The sequence below is a fragment of the Lathamus discolor genome, chromosome 1 (genome assembly GCF_037157495.1).
Source record: "Lathamus discolor isolate bLatDis1 chromosome 1, bLatDis1.hap1, whole genome shotgun sequence".
Classification (NCBI taxonomy): domain Eukaryota; kingdom Metazoa; phylum Chordata; class Aves; order Psittaciformes; family Psittacidae; genus Lathamus; species Lathamus discolor.
The window spans coordinates 6,244,859-6,269,083 of NC_088884.1; the positions used below are offsets into that span (position 1 = coordinate 6,244,859).

Genomic DNA, 24,225 nt, shown 5'->3' on the forward strand with positions numbered 1-24,225 from the left:
AGTTTTGTTGTCTCTGTGGGTGGTTGGTTTGTTTGTTGTAAGAACTGGAAACATCTCTAATGCTTTTAATAAAACTGCATTATTACTCTCTTTAATACTTGCAAACAGACTTCAGGTGTATTTACACTTCTCCTATGGAAAGAGATTAGAGGCTCATGCCTGAACTCTCCTCCCTTTCTCATCACTCAGATGTCTTCCTTGGCCCCCAAGCAGCTGCCTTTCCCTGCCAGCCTCCATAAAGTTATCCCTGGAGGCAGCAGTTCCTTGTCTGCTGCAGTAACTACATTTTCCCTCGTTTCTTGATCCTTCATCTGGATTGTTTTGTCCGAGTTTCAAGCTTCTTTTCCTTTCCTTGCAGGCCTTTCTTTATTCTCTTTCTTATCTACTACTCCCTTTAAACCTCTATGGTCAGATAGCCAAATAACATCTGAGGCTGTCATCCCCATTATGAGCATTTGACTTCTAGCCTGAGGTCTGACTTGATTTCTACCACCATCCATGTGCAAATTGAGCTAAATTGGCCAGATTAGAATGGAAGGTATCTCAAGATGAAAATTGTCATCTAGGACTTGAATCAAATAACCTGAGAGCTCATACCCCTCTAATGCTTCCCCACTAGCAGCAGAGTGGAGGATCTCAGCAGGCAGCACCATGAGGTTATGTTCTAAACACCTATATGGGCATGGAGCTAGGGGGGACTGAGAAACACTGATGTGGGTTTGTGCTGGGGTTCTGTGACTTACAAGCTTAGGTCAGACACACGTACCAGCCATTTGGAACAACTTCAGTTGGGACCCACCTCAGAAGCTCACACAGAAAGAGGTAGGAGGTTAAAACAGCATGAAGAAAGGTAGTCATAGTGAAAGGAAATGGTTTTCTTGCCTAAGCACAGCAGTTAGAGTGCCTTAAATGAATATAATTAAACAGTGCAAGCCCTGTTTGAGCAAATGACTTCTCCTGAGGTGGTTACTGGCCTACGTCAGCTCAGCAGAGGTTGCTCTATTACTGGCTTGCAGAGCTGCCTGGGATATCAGCACTGACTGTGTTTACTCCTTTTTACATTAGCAAGGAAAGACTGAAAGGGACTGTGCCTTCCAAAAGAGAAAGCATTAAACAACCTTTTGTCAGAGCAAAGTACACCTTCAAGTCCTTGTAATGTTTAAATATTTAAAATATGAAGTCACTCAGTGCTGCTTTACCACCCACCTCCTAAGGCCTGTTCCTCTTCCCATCTTACCATTAAATTGTAGAGACATTTCATTACACAGCTCCACCCTGCAGCCATTTCCTGCCTTGGTATTTTTTCTCTTGTCTCCTTTTCTGTGTTCTCTACAGCTCTGTTTTCAGCCATGGTTCCTACACTGCTGTTGCCTTTCTCTGCTCTCCCCAAACCCAACCCTGCCCCTGCTGCTTGTTTTCCTGCGTGGGATAAGTGCTAATCTCCTGCAGCCTGCAAAGCAATGCAGAGGGCATCTTTTTATAACCCTGCCAAAGATGAGAATGAGGTGAACTTTCCCAAGAACATAAGAGCTGGTTCAGAACAAGGCTCCCTCTGACCCAGTGCACTGTTTCCAAATGATCTGGGTGTTAAGTAAGAACAAAACTGACATTTATGATCATAGAATCCCAGACTGGTTTGTGTTGGAAGGGACCATAAAGCTTCCCCACGGGCAGGGACACCTTCCACTAGAGCAGGTTGTTCCAAGCCCTGGCCAGCCTGGCCTTGAACACTGCCAGGAATGGGGTAGCCGCATCTTCTCTGGGCACCCTGTACCAGGGCCTCAGCACCCTCACAGTAAAGAACTTCTTCCTTATCTCCAACCTGAACTTCCCCTGTTTCAGTTTGAACCCATCACCCCTTGTCCTATCGCTACAGTCCCTGATGAAGAGCCCCTCTCCAGCATCCTTGTAGCCCCCTTCAGACACTGGAAGCTGCTTTGAGGTCTCCACGCAGCTTCTCTTCTCCAGGCTCAACAGCCCCAATGTTTTCAGCCTGTCTCCATAAGAGAAGTGCTCCAGCCCCTGCTCATCCTTGTGGCCTCCTCTGGACTTGCTCCAGCAGCTCCATCTTCTTCTTATCTTGGGGACACCAGAACTGCACACAGTACTGCGAGTGGAGTCACTCCCACTGATGCTCCTTTCTCTGCTATGGTCTCAGCCTCCACCAGTCTTCAAGTTGGCTGCTTAGTACCCCCTAATAAATCTCTTCCAAGGTTTTATCTAGTCTTGTCTTGATCCCATGTGGACATTGCATCCAGGACAGTTCTGCTGGGTAGTCCTGCAGGTGAGTTGTTTACTTGGGATGCTCCTGGTAGGACTGTGGCCAAGAAAGCCTATTCCCCACCAAAAAAGGCAGGGAAAAGGATGTGACCTGCCCCTACCCCAGTCACACACTGTATTTTACAGCTTCTGCAGAACTGCCTTGAGCAGGAAGGAAAATGCTGGCTTGGATTATTTCTAGCCAAAGCCATCCTGTGGCTTGGTTTGTTTGTGGTATGAATCATAAGTAATAATTGCAAGCACATTATTGTAGTGCTGAGTTCCCCACACTGGTGCTATAGCAAAGGCTCCCTTTAAATACCCACGTGGCAGTACCACTGCTGTTCTAAATCCTCCACCTCCTCCAGTTCTGAGAGCCTTGAGCTGCAGTTTAGTCCTGTATAGCAGGAAAAAAAGCTCTTCTAATACAAGGAAGCAATCACATTTCAGCTGTTCTTTAATAACCTTTTCCATGCATGTGTTCAGCCTCAGCAGATGATGGTTGTCCTTCACTGAGTACAAGCATTGCTTGGACTCCCTTGTGTTTGCTGCTGGTTTCAAGGATGCCTGTGGACTCTCAGTGTGCTTCAGCTGGTAACTCCTTACACCACATTAAGTTGCTGGTCCAGTCCTTGAGCCCAACAACTGGTGTTACTGCATGCATACCAGCATTAAGAAAGAAAAACACAGCCAAAGAGACTGTTTGCATAGCTGCTTTGAGTTAAAAAAGAGGAAAGTTTGTGCTTGTCAGCACCAAAATGTATGTTTTCCTGCATGTTCTCTTGTGATAACTTCTAATATTTGTTGGATCAAGCCTTGGTTCCCACAAGAACCCAAAATAGTTGTCTGGATTTGGAGCAACACAGTCTCCCTCAGCTGGCATGGCTGCTGGGCAGCACAGCCTGCTCCCATGGCTTCTGGGCACTTGGCATTCCTCCATCCCAACTGCTTTCCCTCGAGAGTGTTCAAAATAGGTATCACAGGGGAAGGGGCTCACAGGGGTGACACTTAATGGAAAGAGTGATGCTTAAATACAACTACTTTCAGCTGAACTTGGAGCCTTTTGCCTGCCTGGAAATGCTTGAATAGATTAAAGTTCACTGGGAGCCCTCAAGAGTCTGGATTTGTGGGAATTAGAGTCAGGTAAAGTCAATCCAAAAGGGTCAGTGGTTCATTGAAGCACCCAGAGACAGTGGCCTTCACTTTGCTACATAAACACACTGAGAAGACAGACTTATCTTCAAGTGTAGTCCTTATGAGACAGTGCTTTCCTGTGAGCAGGGCTGTTGTTTACAACATTTGCTTCCTTTCTCTTTCCTCCTTGAATGCGGTCCAGATACCCAAGCGCTTACTCGTGGTGTTTCTTGTGCATTATCAACATGAGGTTTAACATCTTTGCATTGAGAAGTCTGCTTTTCTGTTTTAAATGGTGGTGGTTTCTCTAGAGCACAGCTCAGTCCTGACCTTAGGACCTAAAACTGCTGAAGAGGATGTGAGCTAGTTAGAATAAAGCCTGACTAAAGGTTTCTCTAAGCCTTTAGAGGTACCTGCTACCAACTGTGCAGCAAGGATGACATGAGCAAGTGAGTCAAAAGTATATTTATGAGTATTGCATCTGAGCTCTAACTGAAGTTTTTCTTAGCTGGTATCTCTCAAGCATTACATGGAGGATTAATTTCACCTAACTTTGGCCACCTAAAAGCTGATTCCTTATATTTGAGCTGCACACAAGGTTCCTTTATAGCTTATGCAGAAGGAGAGGTGCCATTTAAAGCCAGCTTCAAATGCCTGGCTGGAGGTGTCAGCCTCTCTGCAGGAGTGACAAGGGAGCCTGGACAGCTCTTCCCCCATCTCGGGGCTGACAGATGGGATGAGCCCTATCCCTGTTATATACTCCACAGGATGAGGGGAGCCAAGGTTTGGCATGCGGTGGTGATGTGGTTTCCCTTCTGTTGCTGGTTTTGATGGTTAGGATTATCTTCTAGCTCATTATTCATGGGAGAAGTCATGACAGGCCTGATTGACAAGGGCCTGATGGATGAAACTCAGTGGCTCAAGAGCTGGGGGTGCATTAGCTGATGTTTGAAGCTGTGTTCTTCAGCCAGAGATGATCTGCAGCAGTGAGAGCTCTTGCAGGGCTGCTGACAAGCAACATATTTAGTCAGCAGCTGCACTGCTTCTCCCTCCAGTCCTCCTCCCCCTCTGCTTCAGCATTTACATCATATCTCTGGGAAGGAGAGTACAAATAGCTCTGTGAAGTGGGCAGAATTACGACACACAGCATGTGCTTAATCATGGATCAGAAGATGTTAGTTCTGTCAGCAGCTTTCCTTTTCCTCTTAATAAAGAGGAATAAAGTTCTTTTTCTTCCTACTGATAGATCATTGCCATAATCCTCCCTTCTATGCTTGCAGGCAAGAATACCTGCTTGCAGAACTGGAGCTCTTTGCACAGCTCTGCCCCTGCGTGCTGAGAGGCTGTGTGGGGAGAGTCTGCTTTTGCTGTCTTCCAGAGCAAAGGGTAGATGGAAGCAAGGGCAAGTTCCCTGGATGAGGAACAGTCGGATGATGCTCTGGAGCATCACTGGCATGAAGATGTTAATGCTGATGAGTGTAGGGACACCAGCTCCCTCCTGTGCCCTGTAAAGCACCGTGGTTCTATAGAATTATAGAATTCCAGACAGGTTTGGGTTGGAAAGGACCTTAAAGCTCATCCAGTCCCAACCCCTTGCCACAGGCAGGGACCCCTTCCACTGGAGCAGCTTGCTCCAAGCCCCTGTGTCCAACCCGGCCTTGAACACTGCCAGGGATGGGGCAGCCACAGCTTCTCTGGGCACCCTGTGCCAGCACCTCAGCACCCTCACAGGGAAGAACTTCTGCATTATCTCCAACCTGAGCTTCCCGTGTTTCAGTTTGAACCCATCACCCCTTGTCCTCTCACTACAGTCCTTGATGCAGTCTCTCTCCAGGTTTCCTGTAGCCCCCTTTAGAAACTGGGAGCTGCTCTGAGGTCTCCCCTTCAGGAGCCTTCTCTTCTCTAGGCTGCCCCAGCCCAGCTCTCTCACCCTGGCTTCAGAGCAGAGCTGCTCCAGCCCTCACAGCATCTCCATGGCCTCCTCTGGCCTCTCTCCAACAGCTCCACGTCCCTCTTGTGCTGCTGCCCCGGAGCTGGATCAGGGCTGCAGGGGGGGTTTCCCCAGAGAGCAGCAGAGGGGCAGGTTCCCCTCCCTGAGCTGCTGCTCACGCTCTGGGGGTGCAGCCCAGCGCACAGGGGGTTTCTGGGCTCAAGCACACACTGAAGCTGGGTCACTGGTAGCTTCTGAGAGCTGCTCTAGATCACTTCTCCACCTAACCTGTATCTGCACCATTGATGCCTCCGTCCTTTCAGCTTGGGCATAGCTTGGACTCAGACTCCTTGAGACATCCAGGTTTTCCTTGTTTCCTCAACATTGTGGCTTCTCTGGGATGTTTATGATGTTCCCATTACGATGGCAGTTGAAGATGCTCTATGCAGCTGCAGAGTTGCCTCAGCAGGTCAGCCCACGAGCAAAGCAGACCAAAGGTTTTTCCTACCCGGGCTGATGTTTGCTGCCAGCACAAATGTTTGCACAGTGCTGTTGTAAACTAAATCACTGAACTGGTTCCCTTACAAATAACCTTCACAAAAGGCTGTTGTTACCTGTTTCATTTCAGGTGATGGTGTGCTCAGTGCGTCATTCCACCAGAAACCTCTGAAAAATGCCCCTGTGTGTGTGCTAAGAATAAACACTGAAATAACTTGGAACAGTTGGAAAGGGGTTGGATTAGGGAAAAGAGGAGATTTGACCATGTGCTCTTGAAAAGACCTTCTCTTTCTCCTGCAGAAAGCTCTGCCAGCCTTAGTGTGAAGGAGCTCAGTGCTTATGGAATTGACTTGGAGCAGATAAGCAGATGGGGAGGGAAGTGTGAAGGCAAAGTGGAAGGAAGACGCTTGGGTCATAAGGGAAGTGTGTGGTGAAAAGATATCACTTGGATCCTCAGATGAAGCTTGGTGCTGCTGTGGGGAGACTGTTAATGCACAGCTCTGCAGAGGTCAGGCGTGTGATTGTGTGAAGATATCAGTGCATGTTTAATCTCCTCAGGGCTTATCTGCTCGTGTTCAGTGCTGCTGATGGCTTCTGCAGACAAATAGCTCTAATATTCCCGCAGTACCCGCGAGGAGCAAACCCTTCTGAAATGGAAGCTGGCTCATCCTGTTCAGTCTGTGCTGAACTCCATAAAACTGCTTAAACCCAAATTGAATGTTCTTTGTACAATCTAAACCTGCCCAGAGTGTCTGAAAACGCTTCCTTTTAGAAGCAGAGGTTGTTTCAATGTGAAAGAACAAACTAATGGCAATTCCAGAGTGTCTGAGCAGCACAAGAAGTTCTCAGCTCAGCACTTGCGCTGCTCAGCCCTGTAAAAGCGGAGGATGGATCGAGGTGGGTTTGATCCTTGTTTAGCTCCATTGCTGTGGGTTTTTATGGCTTTGCTATTAGAAAGCTGAGCCTGCTTCAGTTCTTAATTGCACCAGTGTTGCAAATCCTCCTGCTGCTGCTGCCAGAGGCTTATTGCAGTTTCTAAACCACATTTCCAGAGAGTGACCCCTCGGTCTTTTGCTCTCTATATAATTATGGCTGTATCCTGCTTTCTTTTGTGTGCTCCTGGCAGCAATAGCATTAATGAGGCACCATTAATGATGGAGAAGCAGTCTGCAACCTTGAACTCCACGTGGAGTTCCCCAGCATTTTCCTCTCTACCATATTGAAGTACTGAGTCCTCTCTTTTAGATATATCAAATGTCTGTCAATAGATTTTTCTTCAAGTAAAGCTTTTACCTGGAGCCTTTCAAGATAAGGAACCATGACAAGCAGTTCAGTAAGTGCCCTTAGAGTTTGTTTGCACAGTGCTTGGGAGGCCTCTTATATTAGCCAAAGCCTCTGGATATTGTTGAAATGGAATTATTCACTATAGTAAGTTAATAGAGAGGCTCTTTTTTGCTTCCCCCCCTGCAGAAAAGCTTTACATTCAACTTGTAAAGACCCCTTGTGAAGCTTTTCTGTTCTTGTCATTCAAACCAGGATTCCCCAGTGTGAATTTGGGGCAAGACTTTAAATCTGTTCATGTTGCTGTTAGTATTCACCACCTTGGGACTTCAGTGCTGCAAGTGGTTTAGATTGAAGAACAGCTTGCTCTGCAAACAGTGAGGGAAGGGAGCTGGAAGTCAGAGGGGAAGGAAGCCCAGAGTTGCTGCCCAGGCTGAAGAATGTATTTTGGAGCTCTCCGAAGAGAACTGCCTGATCAAAGCATTTCTGCAGTTCCCTGGATAAGTCATCAAAACCAAAGGGAACAGGAGTGCAGACTGTGACTGATGCTGACTGGGCGGGAGGGTTTACAGTAAAAAGTAAAAAAGGGGAGAAAACTGTTTCAAATAACATTAATGGGAATTTGCTGTAACTGATGAGTGAAGCTGTTCTGAGCCTTGTTCCCTCATCTGGCTAATGGGAATCTGTTTTAGCACAGCCTTTGTGAATGTCTTTTGGATTTCTCTTGACCCCAAATCCTTATTTATGGCTTTATTAGTGTTTGACAGAAAGATTTGCTTTTTGCTGAATTGATTGAAGATCAGGTGTGGTACTTCACTGCTGTTCCCTCTTCCTTTCTGCACTTCCAAATGTGTCCAGCTCAGCAGGCCATCATAGAATCTCAGACTGGTTTGGGTTGGAAGGGACCTTAAAGCTCCTTCAGTTCCAACCCCTGCCACGGGCAGGGACACCTTCCACTAGAGCAGCTTGCTCCAAGCCCCTGTGTCCAACCTGGCCTTGAGCACTGCCAGGGCTGGGGCAGCCACAGCTTCTCTGGGCACCCTGTGCCAGCGCCTCAGCACCCTCACAGGGAAGAGCTTCTGCCTAAGATCTAACCTGAACTTCCCCTGTTTCAGTTTGAACCCATCACCCCTTGTCCTATCGCTACAGTCCCTGATGAAGAGTCCCTCTCCAGCATCCTTGTAGCCCCCTTCAGACACTGGAAGCTGCTCTGAGGTCTCCACGCAGCTTTTCTTCTCCAGGCTCAACAGCCCCAATGTTCTCAGCCTGTCTCCATACTTGACATGAAATTCTGAGGACAAATTTGGCCAAGTGCTCCCCGCTATTGCTACATCCATACCCGGTGAGAGGATCCTGCTGTTTATCCAAGGAAAGCCAGGAACAATGACTGTTTCCTTAGTCTGGCTTCAGTGTGAAACAATTGAGCCTGCCCACTTACCTTTATCAATCTGTTATCTACTCAATTGCCCAAACTTCCTCTATTAAGATTATTGGGGCCCCATCTCCTCCTCTGCTATGTTGCTGAACAGGTTTTGTGTTCAGGACTTCCCCTGCCTCTCTCAGTGCTGGTAGCTGGTTTTCTAAACCTGTTTGCAGGCCAACTTGGGAATCCAAATGACAAATAACCTCTTTTAAGGTTAAAAATACTTCATAACTAATCTCTCTACGGACCATCAGCATGGCAATCTCTATTTTAACAGGCTCTGGAAAGATTTACTCTTGGCAAGACTTGGCAGTCTCATCATTTGCTGGTAAGCAGCCTGGAACATTTCATTTCTTGAAGCAAACAGAGGGTACCAAAACAGAAGTGTTTGTTCCTTCAGTACAATCTCAACAACATTGCTCCTCCCCTGATCTTACTTGGGAGAGAGATTTGCTTTGCCAGGGTGTTGCCACAACATTTTACCTCTTGAAAGTTATTTTTTACGTGCTCTTAACCCTGAAGCTCTTCATCACTTTGAAAGCAGAGTTGCATGAATCAGCCAGCTGTGATTAACACTTTCTGCTTGTCTTAAGCTTGGTAAGATAAGGAGAAGAGTCTGAATCTGCTCATCCTGTCTTAAACCAAGGACATTATCCCCAAGAGGGTTTATCAAGAAGAATCTCTCTCAAGGAAGTGACTGAACACACTTGGTTCGGGTGACACAGCACAGATAGTTATGGATGTCCCTACAATAGGGCTGGGCCCTTGGAACAGCTTTGTGGTAAACACAGCTATTAACTCTATCCCACTGCTGGCACCAGCACAATGCTTTACTCTGCTGGCTCCAGGTACTCCAGCATTACATCCAGGCTACTCTGCACTTGTCTGAGTTAATCACACAGTGTTTTGAGCCATGACCAGCCATGCTGTGCTCTGCTTTTCCTCATGCTGCGGTGGGAGATGCATTAGGTAAAACCTCTTACGGTCATCGCTGACCTTTCATTCACCAGCGTTGCCTTCACATTCCTGTCTGGCCTTGCAAGGGATGCCCATGTGAGCACTGCAATACTGAGTCATCCATCTGCACGTAATAGGGGTGGTGGTAGTCATGCAGGTGACTAAATTTGGCTCTGTGCTTTTGAAGGGCTTTGCAAGCTCTAACAGAGCAAAAACCCCATCCGTTCTGCAGGCAATGATCCCATTGCTTAAATGGTGCCTCATCATGGCTCAGTTACAAGCAGTGACTGCAGAGGGGCCATGGATGGGGTGGGATGAAGCTTCAATATGATAGAGGCTGCTTTCCTAAAGGTCTTTCTTCTGTTTAGCACAAGTCTGCTTCCCTCTGTGTCTGTTTGCCACTCCTGATGCTTCTTGGCAGATCTCAGCTCCCCATGCTTGCCCAAAGACTTGGAAAGGAAGGAGGAGCAGTAAGACCTCTTTAAACCACAAAACATGGCTGGGAAGTGTCTGTGACACCAAGATCTAGAACAAATAAGAGAATTCCTACTCCTAGGACACTGTTGATGTTGGTGGCATTTAATAAAGAGCAGTTCCTGATTCCTGCTTACTCCTCTTGAGTCCTCTTAGTAGACCATTGAAGAGGAGGAAATGAAGAGGAGGAAAGAGCCGCTGGTCTATAACAGGCTCTGCTGGTGCAGAAGATGTGTTGGTCGTTTGGAGAACTGAAGGGACCTTTTAATCTGGGGCAGGTATTTCTCTATTACACGCCTTTCAACGGAGGGATTAGCTGCATTTCTCCCCACAGCTGAGTGACCAAGAGAGAAAGCTCAGCTGATGGGAGTCTGAGATAGAGAAATTTCTCTCCAACTCTTGTTGGCAACTGGAAACAAAGCTGTCTGTGGTGTTTTGATCCATCATCCTGTTGAACTTCCTATCCCTACAACTCATTTTAAAATGCTGAAGTTTCCAAGTTAATGCTTCTCATGTGAGCACCTCTTCTATGGAGCCAGGCTGAGAGAGCTGGGCTGGGGCAGCCTGGAGAAGAGAAGGCTCCTTAAGGGGCAGCTCCAGTGCCTAAAGGGGCTACGGGAAACCTGGAGAGGGGCTTTGGACAAGGGCCTGTAGGGACAGGCCAAGGGGAATGGCTTCAACCTGCCAGAGGGGAGACTGAGATGAGCTCTTAGGCAGAAGCTCTTCCCTGTGAGGGTGCTGAGGTGCTGGCACAGGGTGCCCAGAGAAGCTGTGGCTGCCCCATCCCTGGCAGTGTTCAAGGCCAGGCTGGACACAGGGGCTTGGAGCAAGCTGCTCCAGTGGAAGGGGTCCCTGCCCATGGCAGGGGTTGGAACTGGATGAGCTTTGAGGTCCCTTCCAACACAAACCAGTCTGGGATTCTATGAAATGGGCCAAACTCATGGCAGAGAGGCACAACCTGGGGTGCTGTCAGGACCCCAGACATTGCAGCTGGGGCAGCTACAAGCATCCCACATCCATACCGGGATGACTGGGAGTTACTGTGACCAGTTTTCAAGCCCGGTGTGGCTTCCAGGCCACAATTTGGCTGCTTCTTGTGCTGGAGATCAAGATTCATGTAATAAAACTGTGCTCCTGCTTCCCAAGCTCATGTCTGCCTTTAAGAGACTGAGCCTCAGTCCATCCCAGTAGCTCTTTATAGCTGTGCATGGCACAGTTTGGAACCCATTCATTCTCTCTTTGCTTTTCTATCTGTATTTAAGGAAGCTTTAATCAAACTCATACGTTTTGGTGTGGGCAGGTTACATGTTGGGATTAAACACTGAGGATTTTTCTTGGGACTTCACTGCTGCAAGTGGTTTAGATTGAAGAACAGCTTCATGAGAAAAAATGCCTCTAATTTAAATTTCAAAGAAATCTGATGCTCATTCCCAGATTTTCTTCCCAAGCAGGATGTACTTTTCTAAATCCCAAAGAATGTTCCCTTCCAGAAGTTTCTCTTCCATGTAGCAATCAGTGTGCTGGTATGCAGCTCTTGGAAATCCCACTTGCCTTCCTGGAGCAGTGTCACAGGCATAGGGATTGTATTCAAAGGGTTGGGCTGATCCAAAGGTACGTGAAGGTCTTGTGGTCAGAAGAGCAGCTTCTTCCCATTTACCTGTCATAATTCATCCATATTGTACTTTGAACAAGCTTATTTATTGTATATCTTAGAAAATTAAGGTATTTTAGTTAAGTATATATTTAGATATCTAAGTCTATGTGTATATATATAGCACAGATGGCATATTTACTGTTCTAACCACTTGGAAGCCCATGGCAATGTTCCTGCTTCCTGGTTTTCCACTGCAGATGATGCTTGCTTAGCATTTTCACTGCTCACATGACAGCTACCTTGCTTGAACCCTTGGAGCAGGTGAGATGCTCCCTCAATGATCCTCAAGGGACATCAGCCACCCCAGAAGCTACAGGGAAGTATTGCTCCTATTCCATGGGATCTGTTGAGGTGGCCAAACAGCTCTTACGCTATGTCTGGATCAAAGTCCATCACTTTCTGCTAAGGCTGCTTCAGCTTTTCATGTGTATCAGACACATTCCTTCACCATGAGTGGGGAATGAAGAGAATGTGCCCTTCGTGCACATAGTGCTCTTGTCTTTTTGGTACCTGGTGCCAAATAACAGTTTCGGGTCATCTGCTTGGGTCATCCCAAGAAACAAAATCCATTGCCTGCACACCGGTCCTTCCTAGAGAGAGGAGTAAGAACCAGCTCAGGCATTCAGCAGCTGGTTGGGTTCCTTTTCAGAGCTGAGTTTGAAGTAAATACAGCATCCTGTGTATTAACAGACACATGCTAAGCAAAGGATCAGCATAGAAATGTGTTTCTGGAGGAAAAGTGGTAAGAAGCTCAACTGTGTAGTCTACATCTGCTGCTTTACCTCATCTCCAAATGCACCTTTTATTCCTTCACATCTCACTTCCAATAAGATCCACTTCATAATATATTTCCCTATAAATATTGTGTAGAGACCTCAGAGCAGCTTCCAGTGTCTGAAGGGGGCTACAAGGATGCTGGAGAGGGACTCTTCATCAGGGACTGGAGTGACAGGACAAGGGGTGATGGGTTCAAACTGAAACAGGGGAAGTTCAGGTTAGATATAAGGAAACTAGATATAGGAATAGATGTGAGGGTGCTGAGGCGCTGGCACAGGGTGCCCTGTGAAGCTGTGGCTGCCCCATCCCTGGCAGTGCTCAAGGCCAGGTTGGACACAGGGGCTTGGTGCAAGCTGCTCTAGTGGAAGGTGTCCCTGCCCATGGCAGGGGGTTGGAACTGGATGATCTTAAGGTCCCTTCCAACCCAAAACATTCCATGATTCTATGATCCTTGCTGATCTGCACTGCCTGGTAGAACAACAAAAGCATTTTCTAGGTGCTTGACTTGTATTTTCCAATCACCAGTCCAGAGCACCCCACCCTGCCCAATCCATTACAGACAAATGCTTTTCCTCTCCTGATCCAGAGAGCTGCTGACGTGAAACACCACTGACTACTCTGTAAGATGAATTTTCAGGAATGCCTGAGCAATGCCGAGTGCAAGTCTCCTGGAAGCAGGAAGCATTTGCATTCCTACGTTATATCCAGGTTTTTTGCTAATCCTGTGGGATCTCAGTATGAAGAAGAACAGTGCAGCTGCTGTGGGATGCTGCTCCTGTCTGAGTTTGTGACAGCAAAGAGGAAACCTTCTCTTCTTCAGGTGCTGCCGCTGCCTTTGACAGAGAAGTGTGGCCTGTCTGGGACTCACATTCCACATGCGAAAACTCAATGACAGACAGAAAACTGTTTCTCCATACTATGGCCAGGATAAGCTTTCAAAAGTCATTGCTGGAAACATACCTTAAGTCCAGCAGACAGTGAAAGCTGGCACATAGCTTGTTTGCTTAACTGGGTGCTAGTACAATAAATGACTTGCAGAAGGCAATTCGTTTAGCATTGTTCAAAGAGCAAGGATTATACAAACGCCCTATTGTGTGTCCTGCTTTCTGGTGGTTTCACTTTCTTGGATCAAAAATGACTTAATGAAAGACCACAACTCAATTCCTGGTTGTAATTTGATGGGAAACTACAAGGCTCTATTGTCAAAGGTACAGTTTGTTGCCTCCTTTCCTTTCAGCTTCATTAACCTTAGAAAATGAGGCCACAATATTAGTGGTTTATATTATTCAGACTGTTTTATCCTCCCTCTTGGTCAGATTGGCAGCTTTGGGGTCAAAAAGAGTCTTTTTTCCTCCAGATCAGCCTGTAGGGCCCAGTGGGAGGTTTTTGCTGCTTCTGTTCACATTTATTGTGGTAAAGCAGGGTTTTAATCCAACACCTGCAGTTGTGGTGGGGAATACTGGCAATTGCTTTGGTCTCTCCTTCCCAAAGCCTGTGCTACATAGATTCATAGAATGGCTTGAGTTGAAAGGACCTTAAGATCATCCAGTTCCAACCCCCTGCCACGGGCAGGGATGCCTCACCCTAGACCATGTCACCCAAGGATCTGTCCAGCCTGGCCTTGAACACTACTTATGTTGGGGCAGCCACAGCTTCTCTGGGCGCCCTGCGCCAGTGCCTCAGCACTCTCACAGGGAAGAGCTTCTGCCTTATCTCCAACCTGAACTTCCCCTGTTTCAGTCTGAACCCATCACCCCTTGTCCTATCGCTACAGTCCCTGATGAAGAGCCCCTCTCCAGCATCCTTGTAGCCCCCTTCAGACACTGGAAGCTGCTCTGATGTCTCCACACAGCTTCTCTTCTCCAGGCTGAACAGCCCCAGTGTTCTCAGCCTGTCTCCATATGGGACGTACTGCAGCCCCTGTTCATCCTTGTGGCCTCTGACTTGCTCCAACAGCTCCATGTTCTTCTTCTTTGTCTTCACAGCTTTTGCGCTGGAGCTGAAGATGTATGATACCATCTGAGCTGTGGAAAACAGATGTGGTTTATCAATTGCTGCCACAACCTATAAGTTAGTTACCTTATTCCTTCTTTCTCCTCACAGGTACCCCCTGAGACGAGGCAGCTCTTTCACATTCCTCACACCAGGACCACACTGGGACTTCACCCTGGTGAGTAAACCGGTTGGTGGGTACAGATTGCAACAGCATGGAAACACAAGCAGGAATACAGAGGTGAAGGTCCCTCTATCTGAAGGAGAAACAAAACCAACACATTCCTCTCTATCTGGCTAGACACTTTCTGAGCTTCTGAGGCTTCTGAGCTTTAGCTGGAGGGTGCTTTTTACACTCAGGGTTTAAGGAAAGGCAGGGAATCCTGGACACTGTGGTTTCTTCATCAGCTTCTTATTTCCTGATGTGTTTCAGACATATTAACTAAGCTTGCAATGCAATAGGGAAGATATAAAACATTGGGTAGAAATGAACCTGTATTTTTTCTTAAATACATGAATCCGTATTTCATTCGGTATTGAGAAGCTAACTAAAGCAAGTGCATGGCCTCACTGCTGTAAGCCTTGTACTCTCTTCTATCCTTCCTTTAACTTACATCCCTTGCCAGGGAAGTGGTTCACATCCAGCCTCTAGAGCTGGTTGACAAAGATGAACCACTCTCCAGGGAGGGCCTAGGATGTATATAACTCATTTGTGATCATTTAACTTATTTGGGCTGGTTTTAAAGCCACATCTAAAGAATGTTTTATGTTTTAACCATGGTTATAGGAGCAGGTAGACTGAGATGAGCTCTTATGCAGAAGCTCTTCCCTGTGAGGGTGCTGAGGCGCTGGCACAGGGTGCCCAGAGAAGCTGTGGCTGCCCCATCCCTGGCAGTGCTCAAGGCCAGGTTGGACACAGGGGCTTGGAGCAAGCTGCTCCAGTGGAAGGTGTCCCTGCCCGTGGCAGGGGTTGGAACTGGAGGAGCTTTAAGGTCCCTTCCAACCCAAACCAGGCTGGGGTTCTATTCTATGATTTCTGTTCTGAATTGCTGCTTCATGAAGTCTGTCCCTCTTCGTATTCTAAGGGTTACAAGGCAATTAGTCAACTGAAGTACGTGCATAGTGCTTAGTGTGGTGTATACAGATCTTGTCCCATCTTAAATCTCCTCTCCATGAGCTGCCTACGCTGATTTGCCCCCACTGCCCATGGAAGTGGTGATCCCATCCTCAGGCAGCCTGAAAACCTTGCCTTGCCAAAACGAAAACAGAGACTTTGGTATGATCCAGCTGCCTGCACAAGCCATGGGACTCCTGTGCCAGCACAAGGAAGGGTATGAGAACATGACTGGCAGTGGGGAAAAGGACAGGCATACCTTTTATGAAGGAAATCCCATGTAAAATCAGCTGGAGCTTCTTGTCAAACATGTATTTAGGCAGGCACTTTGCTGGCTGTGCCTTGAAGGCCAACCATGTGCACGTTTGAGGCTGCACAAACACCAGGCCACTGTGGGAGTGCTTTAAAACAAAACCGTGACCTCTTGTAGACTTTGCTTTTGCTTCAGTTTAGAGACTTTCATCTGGTGACAATGTGCATCTGAATATTACAAAGCCCATGAAATTATATTCTTTGCCATTTGAAGAGATTGTTCTAACATCACAAATTAAAAACATTTTGATGGAGTTTCAAGTTACTCCTGTTCTTTGCATGGTTTTCTTTTTAATCTGCTTTTATTTGGCTATAAGCAGAGTCACTTCAACTCTGAATTGCAGTTAGAACACATTGTATGTTGTGGCAGACTGCATATCCCAAAGGAATTAGGTTTGGAGGATTTAATTGCTCATCTGCATCCTCCATCATGTCTCTCATCAACCTAATCCACCTCTACTTCTCCCTTCAAGTCCAAATAGCTTAATTTGCTGCTACGGACAGTGGGCACCTCTGAAATCCAGCCTTCCTCTGGAGATCCAAGCTTTCCTGTGGCTGGTTAGAGGTTAGTCTTGGACACCTAACACTGGAAGAGAAGCAAATACAGGAGGGGAAGGATACTGAAGCAGAGTGCATAGCTGTTCAGCTGCCCAGCAGACATTCCCTTTTGCATGGCCAGGGACCAGGTCTCTGCTCAGAGGCTTTGCCAATACAGTTATGCTGACATGCATTGAGCAGAGTTCTGTGTTTTGGCAGCAGCCTGTAGGCAAGCCAGCACTCTCCTTTTCTAGGTGTCATGTCTAATGTGCTGGAGTAACAGTGTCCCACAAGGGGTTTTATTCCCCCCATGGCCACCAGTCACAAATAGCATCTCTTCATGCCATAGTTTTTGCAGCTGTTTAGCCAAAAGTCCTTAAACTGTACCTGGCCTGAGCCTTAGGGGAAGTGGGTAAGGAAGCCAAGTGTCCTCTTCATGCCTGCAGAGGTGGGATGGGTTGACAGAGGATAACTGGTGCGTGTTCTGCATAATTCTAAGAAAAGACAGTTCAGGTTAAAGCATCCTCTGATGGCATCTGACTGGAAGCAAGGTTACTCATGGATTGTTTTCCTTTCTCCCTTTTCATTAAAGGAGAATTCATTTATGAGAAACAGTCACTTGAACTTTGTTGGCTTAACTGTCCTGGTGCACATTCCTCACCTGAAGCCTTAGTGGTGCTTTATGACTTCAGGTGGGCAATAAGCAACAAAACCCCAGACTGAGCCCTAAAGAACTAAATATCCTGGGTTTAGGCAAAAGCTACGGTAGGGGAGATGAAAACTAGATCATAGAATTATGGAGTGGTTTTGGCTGGAAGGGACCTTAAAGCTCCTCCAGTCCCAACCCCCTGCCACGGGCAGGGACACCTTCCACTAGAGCAGCTTGCTCCAAGCCCCTGTGTCCAACCTGGCCTTGAGCACTGCCAGGGATGGGGCAGCCACAGCTTCTCTGGGCACCCTGTGCCAGCGCCTCAGCACCCTCACAGGGAAGAGCTTCTTCCTTATCTCCAACCTGAACTTCCCGTTTCAGTTGGAACCCATCACCCCTTGTCCTATCGCTACAGTCCCTGATGGAAGTCCCTCTCCAGCATCCTTGTAGTCCCCTTCAGACACTGGAAGCTGCTCTGAGGTCTCCACACAGCTTCTCTTCTCCAGGCTCAACAGCCCCAGTGTTCTCAGATACTTGTTTTCAAATGGAAAACCAGCACTTCTTCAAAAGGCATTCCCAGAGCTTTAATCAGAACCCTTGAAATGGAATTCTTATTCGTGCTCATGGCATCAGTTAGGTTTTTCTAGCAGCAAGTCACAGAATATTTAAATTTCCCCTCCCGATTACCATCTTTTTATGCTTCTCCTTTACAATAAATACCTCTTTGAGAGCCTCAGTCGGCTCTCACAGTTTTTACACTTTAATAACTCTCATAGAAGTAACTTGTTCCACATGACATGAGTTCCGTGACAAGGTTGAAGTATCAGATCTCCCCTCAAAGATGTGAGAAAGCAGCACTATAGCAGTTGCTTTTCTACCATGTGCCTTTAAACCCCCAGATTTGAGCAGTCTGAAGAGGCCTTTTTCTTGGAATCTATTCTTTTTCTGGCACCACACAGGAATGACACAGCTGGCTCCGTAGTGAAATGTCTATGAAACTATATTGGGCAAAGGAAATGGGCTCCAGCCAATGCAATACTTATTGCATAAGTCTAGCCAGTTTAAAAACAAAACCTTGGCCTTCCTTTCGTGTCTGGGCTTTGGGCTGGAGCTGTATGTTAAAGATGTTAATGTACTTGACTGCATAAGGAAGGAATAACATTCAGACCAATGAGGCGTGGTTGTCTTTGTCTTTTATTGCAAGTTTCTGCTGTTAAAGAGATGCTAAAACCCTTCACTTCCAGATGGGAAAAATAAGCTGCAGACTAAAAAGGTGTGGTTAGAACAGTCTTTTATTGTAAGGGTTTGATAAATAACCAAGCCTGAATATTTTACTCAAGCTTAGAAAGAGCCAAATGGCTGCATTTGCATATGTTCTGCAGCCTGCCAAAGGTCTGCTCAAAGAGTCTGGAGTGTGCTGGGACATTAATTCAGTGCCAGTGCTATAAATATGGGAAGACATCATGTCTAATGTGAGAGTTTTCTCCTCTGTGGTTAGCAAGTCTCAGAGTGAAGGGCCTCACGTGGTAGAGTCAGTACCTTATCTCTGTAAATACAGTAGAAACTAAGCAGAAACACTGAAATCAATGGGGAACTTTGGACTTGAAGCCACTTCTGTGGTGAGTTTGAACAGCTGAGGAGAAAACAGCACCAAAACCAAGAGCATAAAACACTAGTGAATGCACTTCAGTAATACCTCACCATTACATGTGTATATAGTAGAGTCAACATAGTGTGGACAGGCAAGAAGACACATTGGAGCATCACACAAAAGGACCAGCAAACAAGACAACAGGTTTGAAAACCCTCATGGGGAGCTGGACATCCCCTCAGCAGCATCAGCTTTCCAAAGGACCAATGGAAACTGCTCAGCATTGTCAAGTAATTTGAATGAATACTTGTATTCAGACATCTTAAAGACACTTCCAACGGTGACAAACCTCTATTAAAACTACAACTTTAATGTGAACGTATTAATTTATAAGAAAACAGGATTTGTGTATGTCCCTGCCCATAGAAGCGGGATGGAACTGGATGAGCTTTAAGGTCCCTTCCAGCACAAGCTATTCCATGATTCCCTCTGCAGCTGCAGGGAGGGTGTTTTCCTCATTTCACTTAGTTCAGTGTCTGATGAACTGATAACCAACATGTAGACCACTATAAAAACACAAAACAGTTTCTTTGTACTTAGTGAAGTGGAAGAGGATGGACTTGATTCATTCTGAAACGTTGAGGGACAAGGGTCAAACATGGGATGAAAATCAACTCCTTGTTTTAGGGATGACCAAACACTTTATGCTCATGATCCATGTTTTTCCAGACCAGGGGATCTCCAGGCTGGCCCAACCTAGCAGGATGAATCCACAGTTGCTTTTCCACTCTCTGGGTAATGAAAACACACTGTAGAAGCCCAGGTAGTGCAGAACCAGTGGGAGGTATCAGGAAGCTCAGGGCAGATGGCTTTGATCATTGTCCTGTTGGCTTCTGCTCCTCTCTGGAAAGGAAAAGAGCTGAGAGCTCCCTGGCCAAAGCCTCATCGTTCTTCACTAAAGCCCCTTATTCTTTCAGCCCATTGCATTCCTAGCAGGAATGCTTCAGCCGCAGCTGTCTACTGGCGACATCCAACACAGTGAATTAAATAGGTGAACAAAACTGCCCTCACGTACATACGTTCAGCTGTTTAGGGAACTGCACTATAAAACAAATCCCTGATACAGGAAGAATCCCCTAAATAAGATACATTTGGGTATTAGAACATAGCTGAGGAGCAGGAACAACCAATCCAGTGCAAAACTGCTTTATGCTGGCACTGTCTCAAGGTGAAATCAGTAAACCTTAACTCTAAGCCCCCTGCCCAAACCCAGCCATGCTGGTGGGCAAGAATTAGGTATGGTGTCTTCTGGTGTCCCCTAGAGACCTTGGATCCTGATGCTCACCAAGTCTGACCCTCTGAGTACCTCACTCTTTCAAAAAGCCCAATTTTGTTGCTGGATTGCTTAAAAACCACAAGAAAAATATTTCCTTTAACTAAAGGAATCTCAATTCCACAGTGGTAACCACTGCTTTCTGTCCTGCTGCTGAGATTTCCCACTTAAGGCTTTACTCACAACCGCAATTATGGGGTGTGCAGAGAAACCAGATTATAGACATCTAATTTATGGGTATCAATCAGGTGACAAACCTCATGAAATAGCATAAACATGCTTCAAAACCTTTAGGGGGTTTGAGTTATTGCAGTTAGATGGGGATGTAATGGAAGAAAATGTCTCCAATTGCTTTAGAACAGCTCTGTGTCATTTCTTACAGAAGAGGAAGCGCCGAGAGAAGGATGATGATGCAGTCAGCCTCTGCAGCCTTGACTTTAAGGTAACCAAAACACTTTGCTTTACAACATTGTGCAATCAGCTACTCTGTGGAGTGGCTTCCACTGGGAACACAGGGCTTTCTGTGTTTGCATTTCCCCACCAACACTTCAGATGTGTACAGCTGTGTTTGCTCTTGCATACACCTCTGGGGTGGGCTGAGGCCTGCTTCTGCTATCCATAACACTGTTTGTGATCTCCTGGTTTAATCATTCGTATCCTAAATGTGCCACAGTTTTAATGCTGTGTGAAATGAATGTGTGTAACCCATAACTTAGCAAGAACATGAGCATTTGCAAGTGCCAGGAAGCAAAACTGTGCAAAGCCCCTTCAAATGCTGCTCTTGTTTGACTTTAGTTAGTGCACTTCAGTGTATTGCAAACAAGAGAGACTGTCTGGGAGGTAAATTGCTCTTAAAGCTATGGATTAAAGTGACTTAGGGAAATGAGGGAGGGAAGGTGCAAAGCTGCATCGTTTTCAAGCACTGTCCGAGCTTGGCTTTCTGAAAGAGAAACTGCTTCAGGGCAGTGTTCATCTGCCCTGAAGAGCCCACTGCCAAACACTTATCCTAAGAAGGGAAGGAAGAGAAACAGGGTTTCTCCTAGGAAGGCAGCTATTGAGTTGAGAGTTAACCAAGTGGGGCTTAGGGTTTATTAGACCGGGATTAAAAGTCATTTGTTAGTGGGGAATTTCCTGTTTGACCTCTGTTGTTGTCACTCACTTTGCATTTGTGCATTATTTATTAGCCTCACTCAACCTGGCTATTGTTGCATGCTTTCCATGCCCAATTGTGGTGTCCAGCTCTGAGCTTTGGCCTCTCCAGACCAGATCTCCTGTTCCAGATAAGGCCATCCCAGTAATTTCCCATTCAGGGATGGGAAAAAGAGTGAAAAAAGATTATCTGCAGTGCTGATGCCTCTGAAGTGACTGTGTTTGGGGCTTGTTTTGTTTCTGAGCTCTTTCTGATGCAGATGGGAGTGCTAAGGCAAGGAAATCTGCCCTCAGGGAAGAGGGGTTTCTTCTGCTTTTAACTGAACTACCTTTTTATATGCTGGAGAAAAGTGCCTGAGGTTGTCCCATCGAGCAATCACATTAAGGTGAAGCCAAAACATCAACAGTCATTTGTGTACTCCCCTTTAAAGAGTTTTAACCCAAATCTGCCAGGGAAAAAGGAAAATCCCTGGGCTAACACAGTCAAAGTTCAAGCTGCAGCTTTTGATTAACCTTTTTAACTCGTTCTTTTTGAAGGATCAGGCTTTCCTGGGCATTAGAGAGTTTGAAGGACACCCACCACATACACTCCAATGTATTCTTGTTAAAATACATTACCTGTACTGATTGGGTTGTCATTTTTAGGCTGTTTTATACCAGTTCTCAAGGTTATTGAGATTTTCAAAAGCAGTAAGTTAGCCATTTATAGTCAGGTTTTCAAAACACATCACCAGGGCTTCAGAGTCTCATTGAGCACTTATGCTATAGTCCAGACTGTACTTTGCTCTATCTAGATTTTATGAGGGTGAACCAATAGCCTAAATTTGGCTCCACCAGACCCTGATGTATCTATTTCATTGATGAAATAAGGTCACAAGAGAAGACCAAAATTAAGACTATTATGGTCAGACCATACAGTTTATCTCTATTATCTGGGGAGACCCCCCCCTGCAGCCCTGATCCAGCTCTGGGGCAGCAGCACAAGAGGGATATGGAGCTGTTGGAATAAGTCCAGAGGAGGCCACAGAGATGCTACAAAGGCTGGAGCAGCTCTGCTCTGGAGCCAGGCTGAGAGAGCTGGGCTGGGGCAGCCTGGAGAAGAGAAGGCTCCTTAAGGGGAGACCTTAGAGCAGCTCCAGTGCCTAAAGTGGCTCCAGGAAACCTGGAGAGGGGCTTTGGAGAAAGGGCCTTTAGGGACAGGCCAAGGGGAATGGCTTTAACCTGCCAGAGGGGAGACTGAGATGAGCTCTCAGGCAGAAGCTCTTCCCTGTGAGGGTGCTGAGGCGCTGGCACAGGGTGCCCAGGGAAGCTGTGGCTGCCCCATCCCTGGCAGTGTTCAAGGCCAGGTTGGACACAGGGGCTTGGAGCAAGCTGCTCTAGTGGAAGGTGTCCGTGCCCGTGGCAGGGGTTGGAACTGGATGAGCTTTAAGCTCCCTTCCAACACAAACCAGTCTGGGATTCTGCAATCTGGCAGATGGGAGCTGATTTTTGAGACTTTGTCTCTATCAAGTGTCTATGTTCACAGCATAGCTGTTACTTCAGCTCCACTGTTTCCCCCAGTAAATACAGCTCAGCTGACAAGCTGTTGTTTTCTCACCATACTTGCAATAACAGAGGAGTTTTGCCAGCATTTTGCGTTCACACTCCTTCTAGGCATCCTTGTGCTGACAAAATGCCATGTAGATGGTGATCCCATGAAGGGCTGCTATGGAGCAGGGAGCTGCACCCTCATATCCCAGACTTGGCACCTTACCCAATGTATGTTTTTAATGTAAAGGGAGGGGGAAGGGAGTATTGAACTTGGATGTGTACTTGTCTTTCTGAAGAGGTGGAGCAGCCCTTTATTGATGTTTAAACTTCACATATTGCAGCTCATCATTCCGCATACCAGGGACACAGTGCATGACAAGGCAAAGGAGATCCTACCAGCCCAGAGGGACTGCAGTTCCCTACCTATTCCTGTTTAGTTTGCCTTGTTAACCTTTCTCTTGCTGCCCAGAGTCTTTCTCAAAACCCAGTCAGGTCTGTTAGGTCTCTAATTGGACATAGAGCCTAAAAACCTTACAAACATCACCAAAAGATGAGGGCAAAGATCCAGCCTGAGACCATAGTTACAGCATCCACTTCCTTCCACACTGAACAACCCCTTTTCTTGTACCAAATCGCACTCTCCTTTGGGGAGAAAGAAGGTATTTTCTCCCCAGATCAGGTCTGGAGCCACGCTACAACGTGAGCTGTTGACAATTGGGTAAGACAGAAGGGAGTGTGAGTTGCATTTCAGGGATAGAAACAAGGAATTGGGGGCAGGAATTTATTAAGCAGATCTTTATGCTTTAAAACTGAGTTATTTGTGCATTTCAGGTGGGGTTATGACCAGCTTTTTAAATGATCACATATGAAACGGCTCCATATTCTCCCCACATTTATGTAAGGTGTTGAGTGATTCATGGGAGGAAGCAGTGCTGTGTTTTCTAAAGGTGTGTGTGTGTATATGGATGTTTGTTAGCAACTGGATAAATACTTTTCACTCTACAAGACAGGGAAGAGACGGATGCGATGGTGTATTTTACCAGAGGCAAAATGAAGCCACACTGAGTAATGTGTAACAATCATGTCTCGTCTCGATGGTGTTTTCTATTGGTTATGGGGTGTCCTGGTAAGGCTTTAGGAGCAAGGATTTCACAAAGGAAGTGAAGGCACAGTGAGGACCCTTTTGATGAACCTCTGTGCTGTGTCCTCTCAAAGCCTTTACTCACTTTTTGGGACCAAACCTGTGAATGCCACTCAGCCTGGATAGGAGTCAGGCCAAGAGCTGTACTAGTTTTGGCAGCAGAGACACTGATGCTAAAGCTGACAGTGACAGTCTCTCCTCAGAAAGCAGATAAACACTGATTATTATATATTTTTAATGTAAAAATTACTTGGATAAAAAGAAGAGGCAGAGGGAGAATCCTCATGTGTCTGCGTTCTTCCTGGTCACCACTTGAAGCCATCAAGAAGCATCTTTCCGTGGTCAGTATCCTCACAAGCAGCTTGGCTCCAGGGTAGGGATAACATGGTGTTCAAGGCCAGGTTGGACAGGGCTTGGAGCAACCTGGTCTAGTGGAAGTGGGTTGGAATTAGATGAGCTTTAAGGTCCTTCCCAACCCAAACCATTCTAT

General features: G+C 46.5%; 1 protein-coding gene across 1 annotated transcript in view; it reads left to right on the top strand.

The window, feature by feature from the left end:
• Positions 1–24,225, top strand: part of NET1 (neuroepithelial cell transforming 1) — a 56,683-nt gene that overhangs the window by 13,592 nt on the left and 18,866 nt on the right. Inside the window, exons 2-3 of the mRNA XM_065673994.1 lie at positions 14,491–14,557; positions 20,298–20,357. Of these exons, the coding sequence (XP_065530066.1) occupies positions 14,491–14,557; positions 20,298–20,357 (127 nt within the window). The remainder of the gene's footprint in view (positions 1–14,490; positions 14,558–20,297; positions 20,358–24,225) is intronic.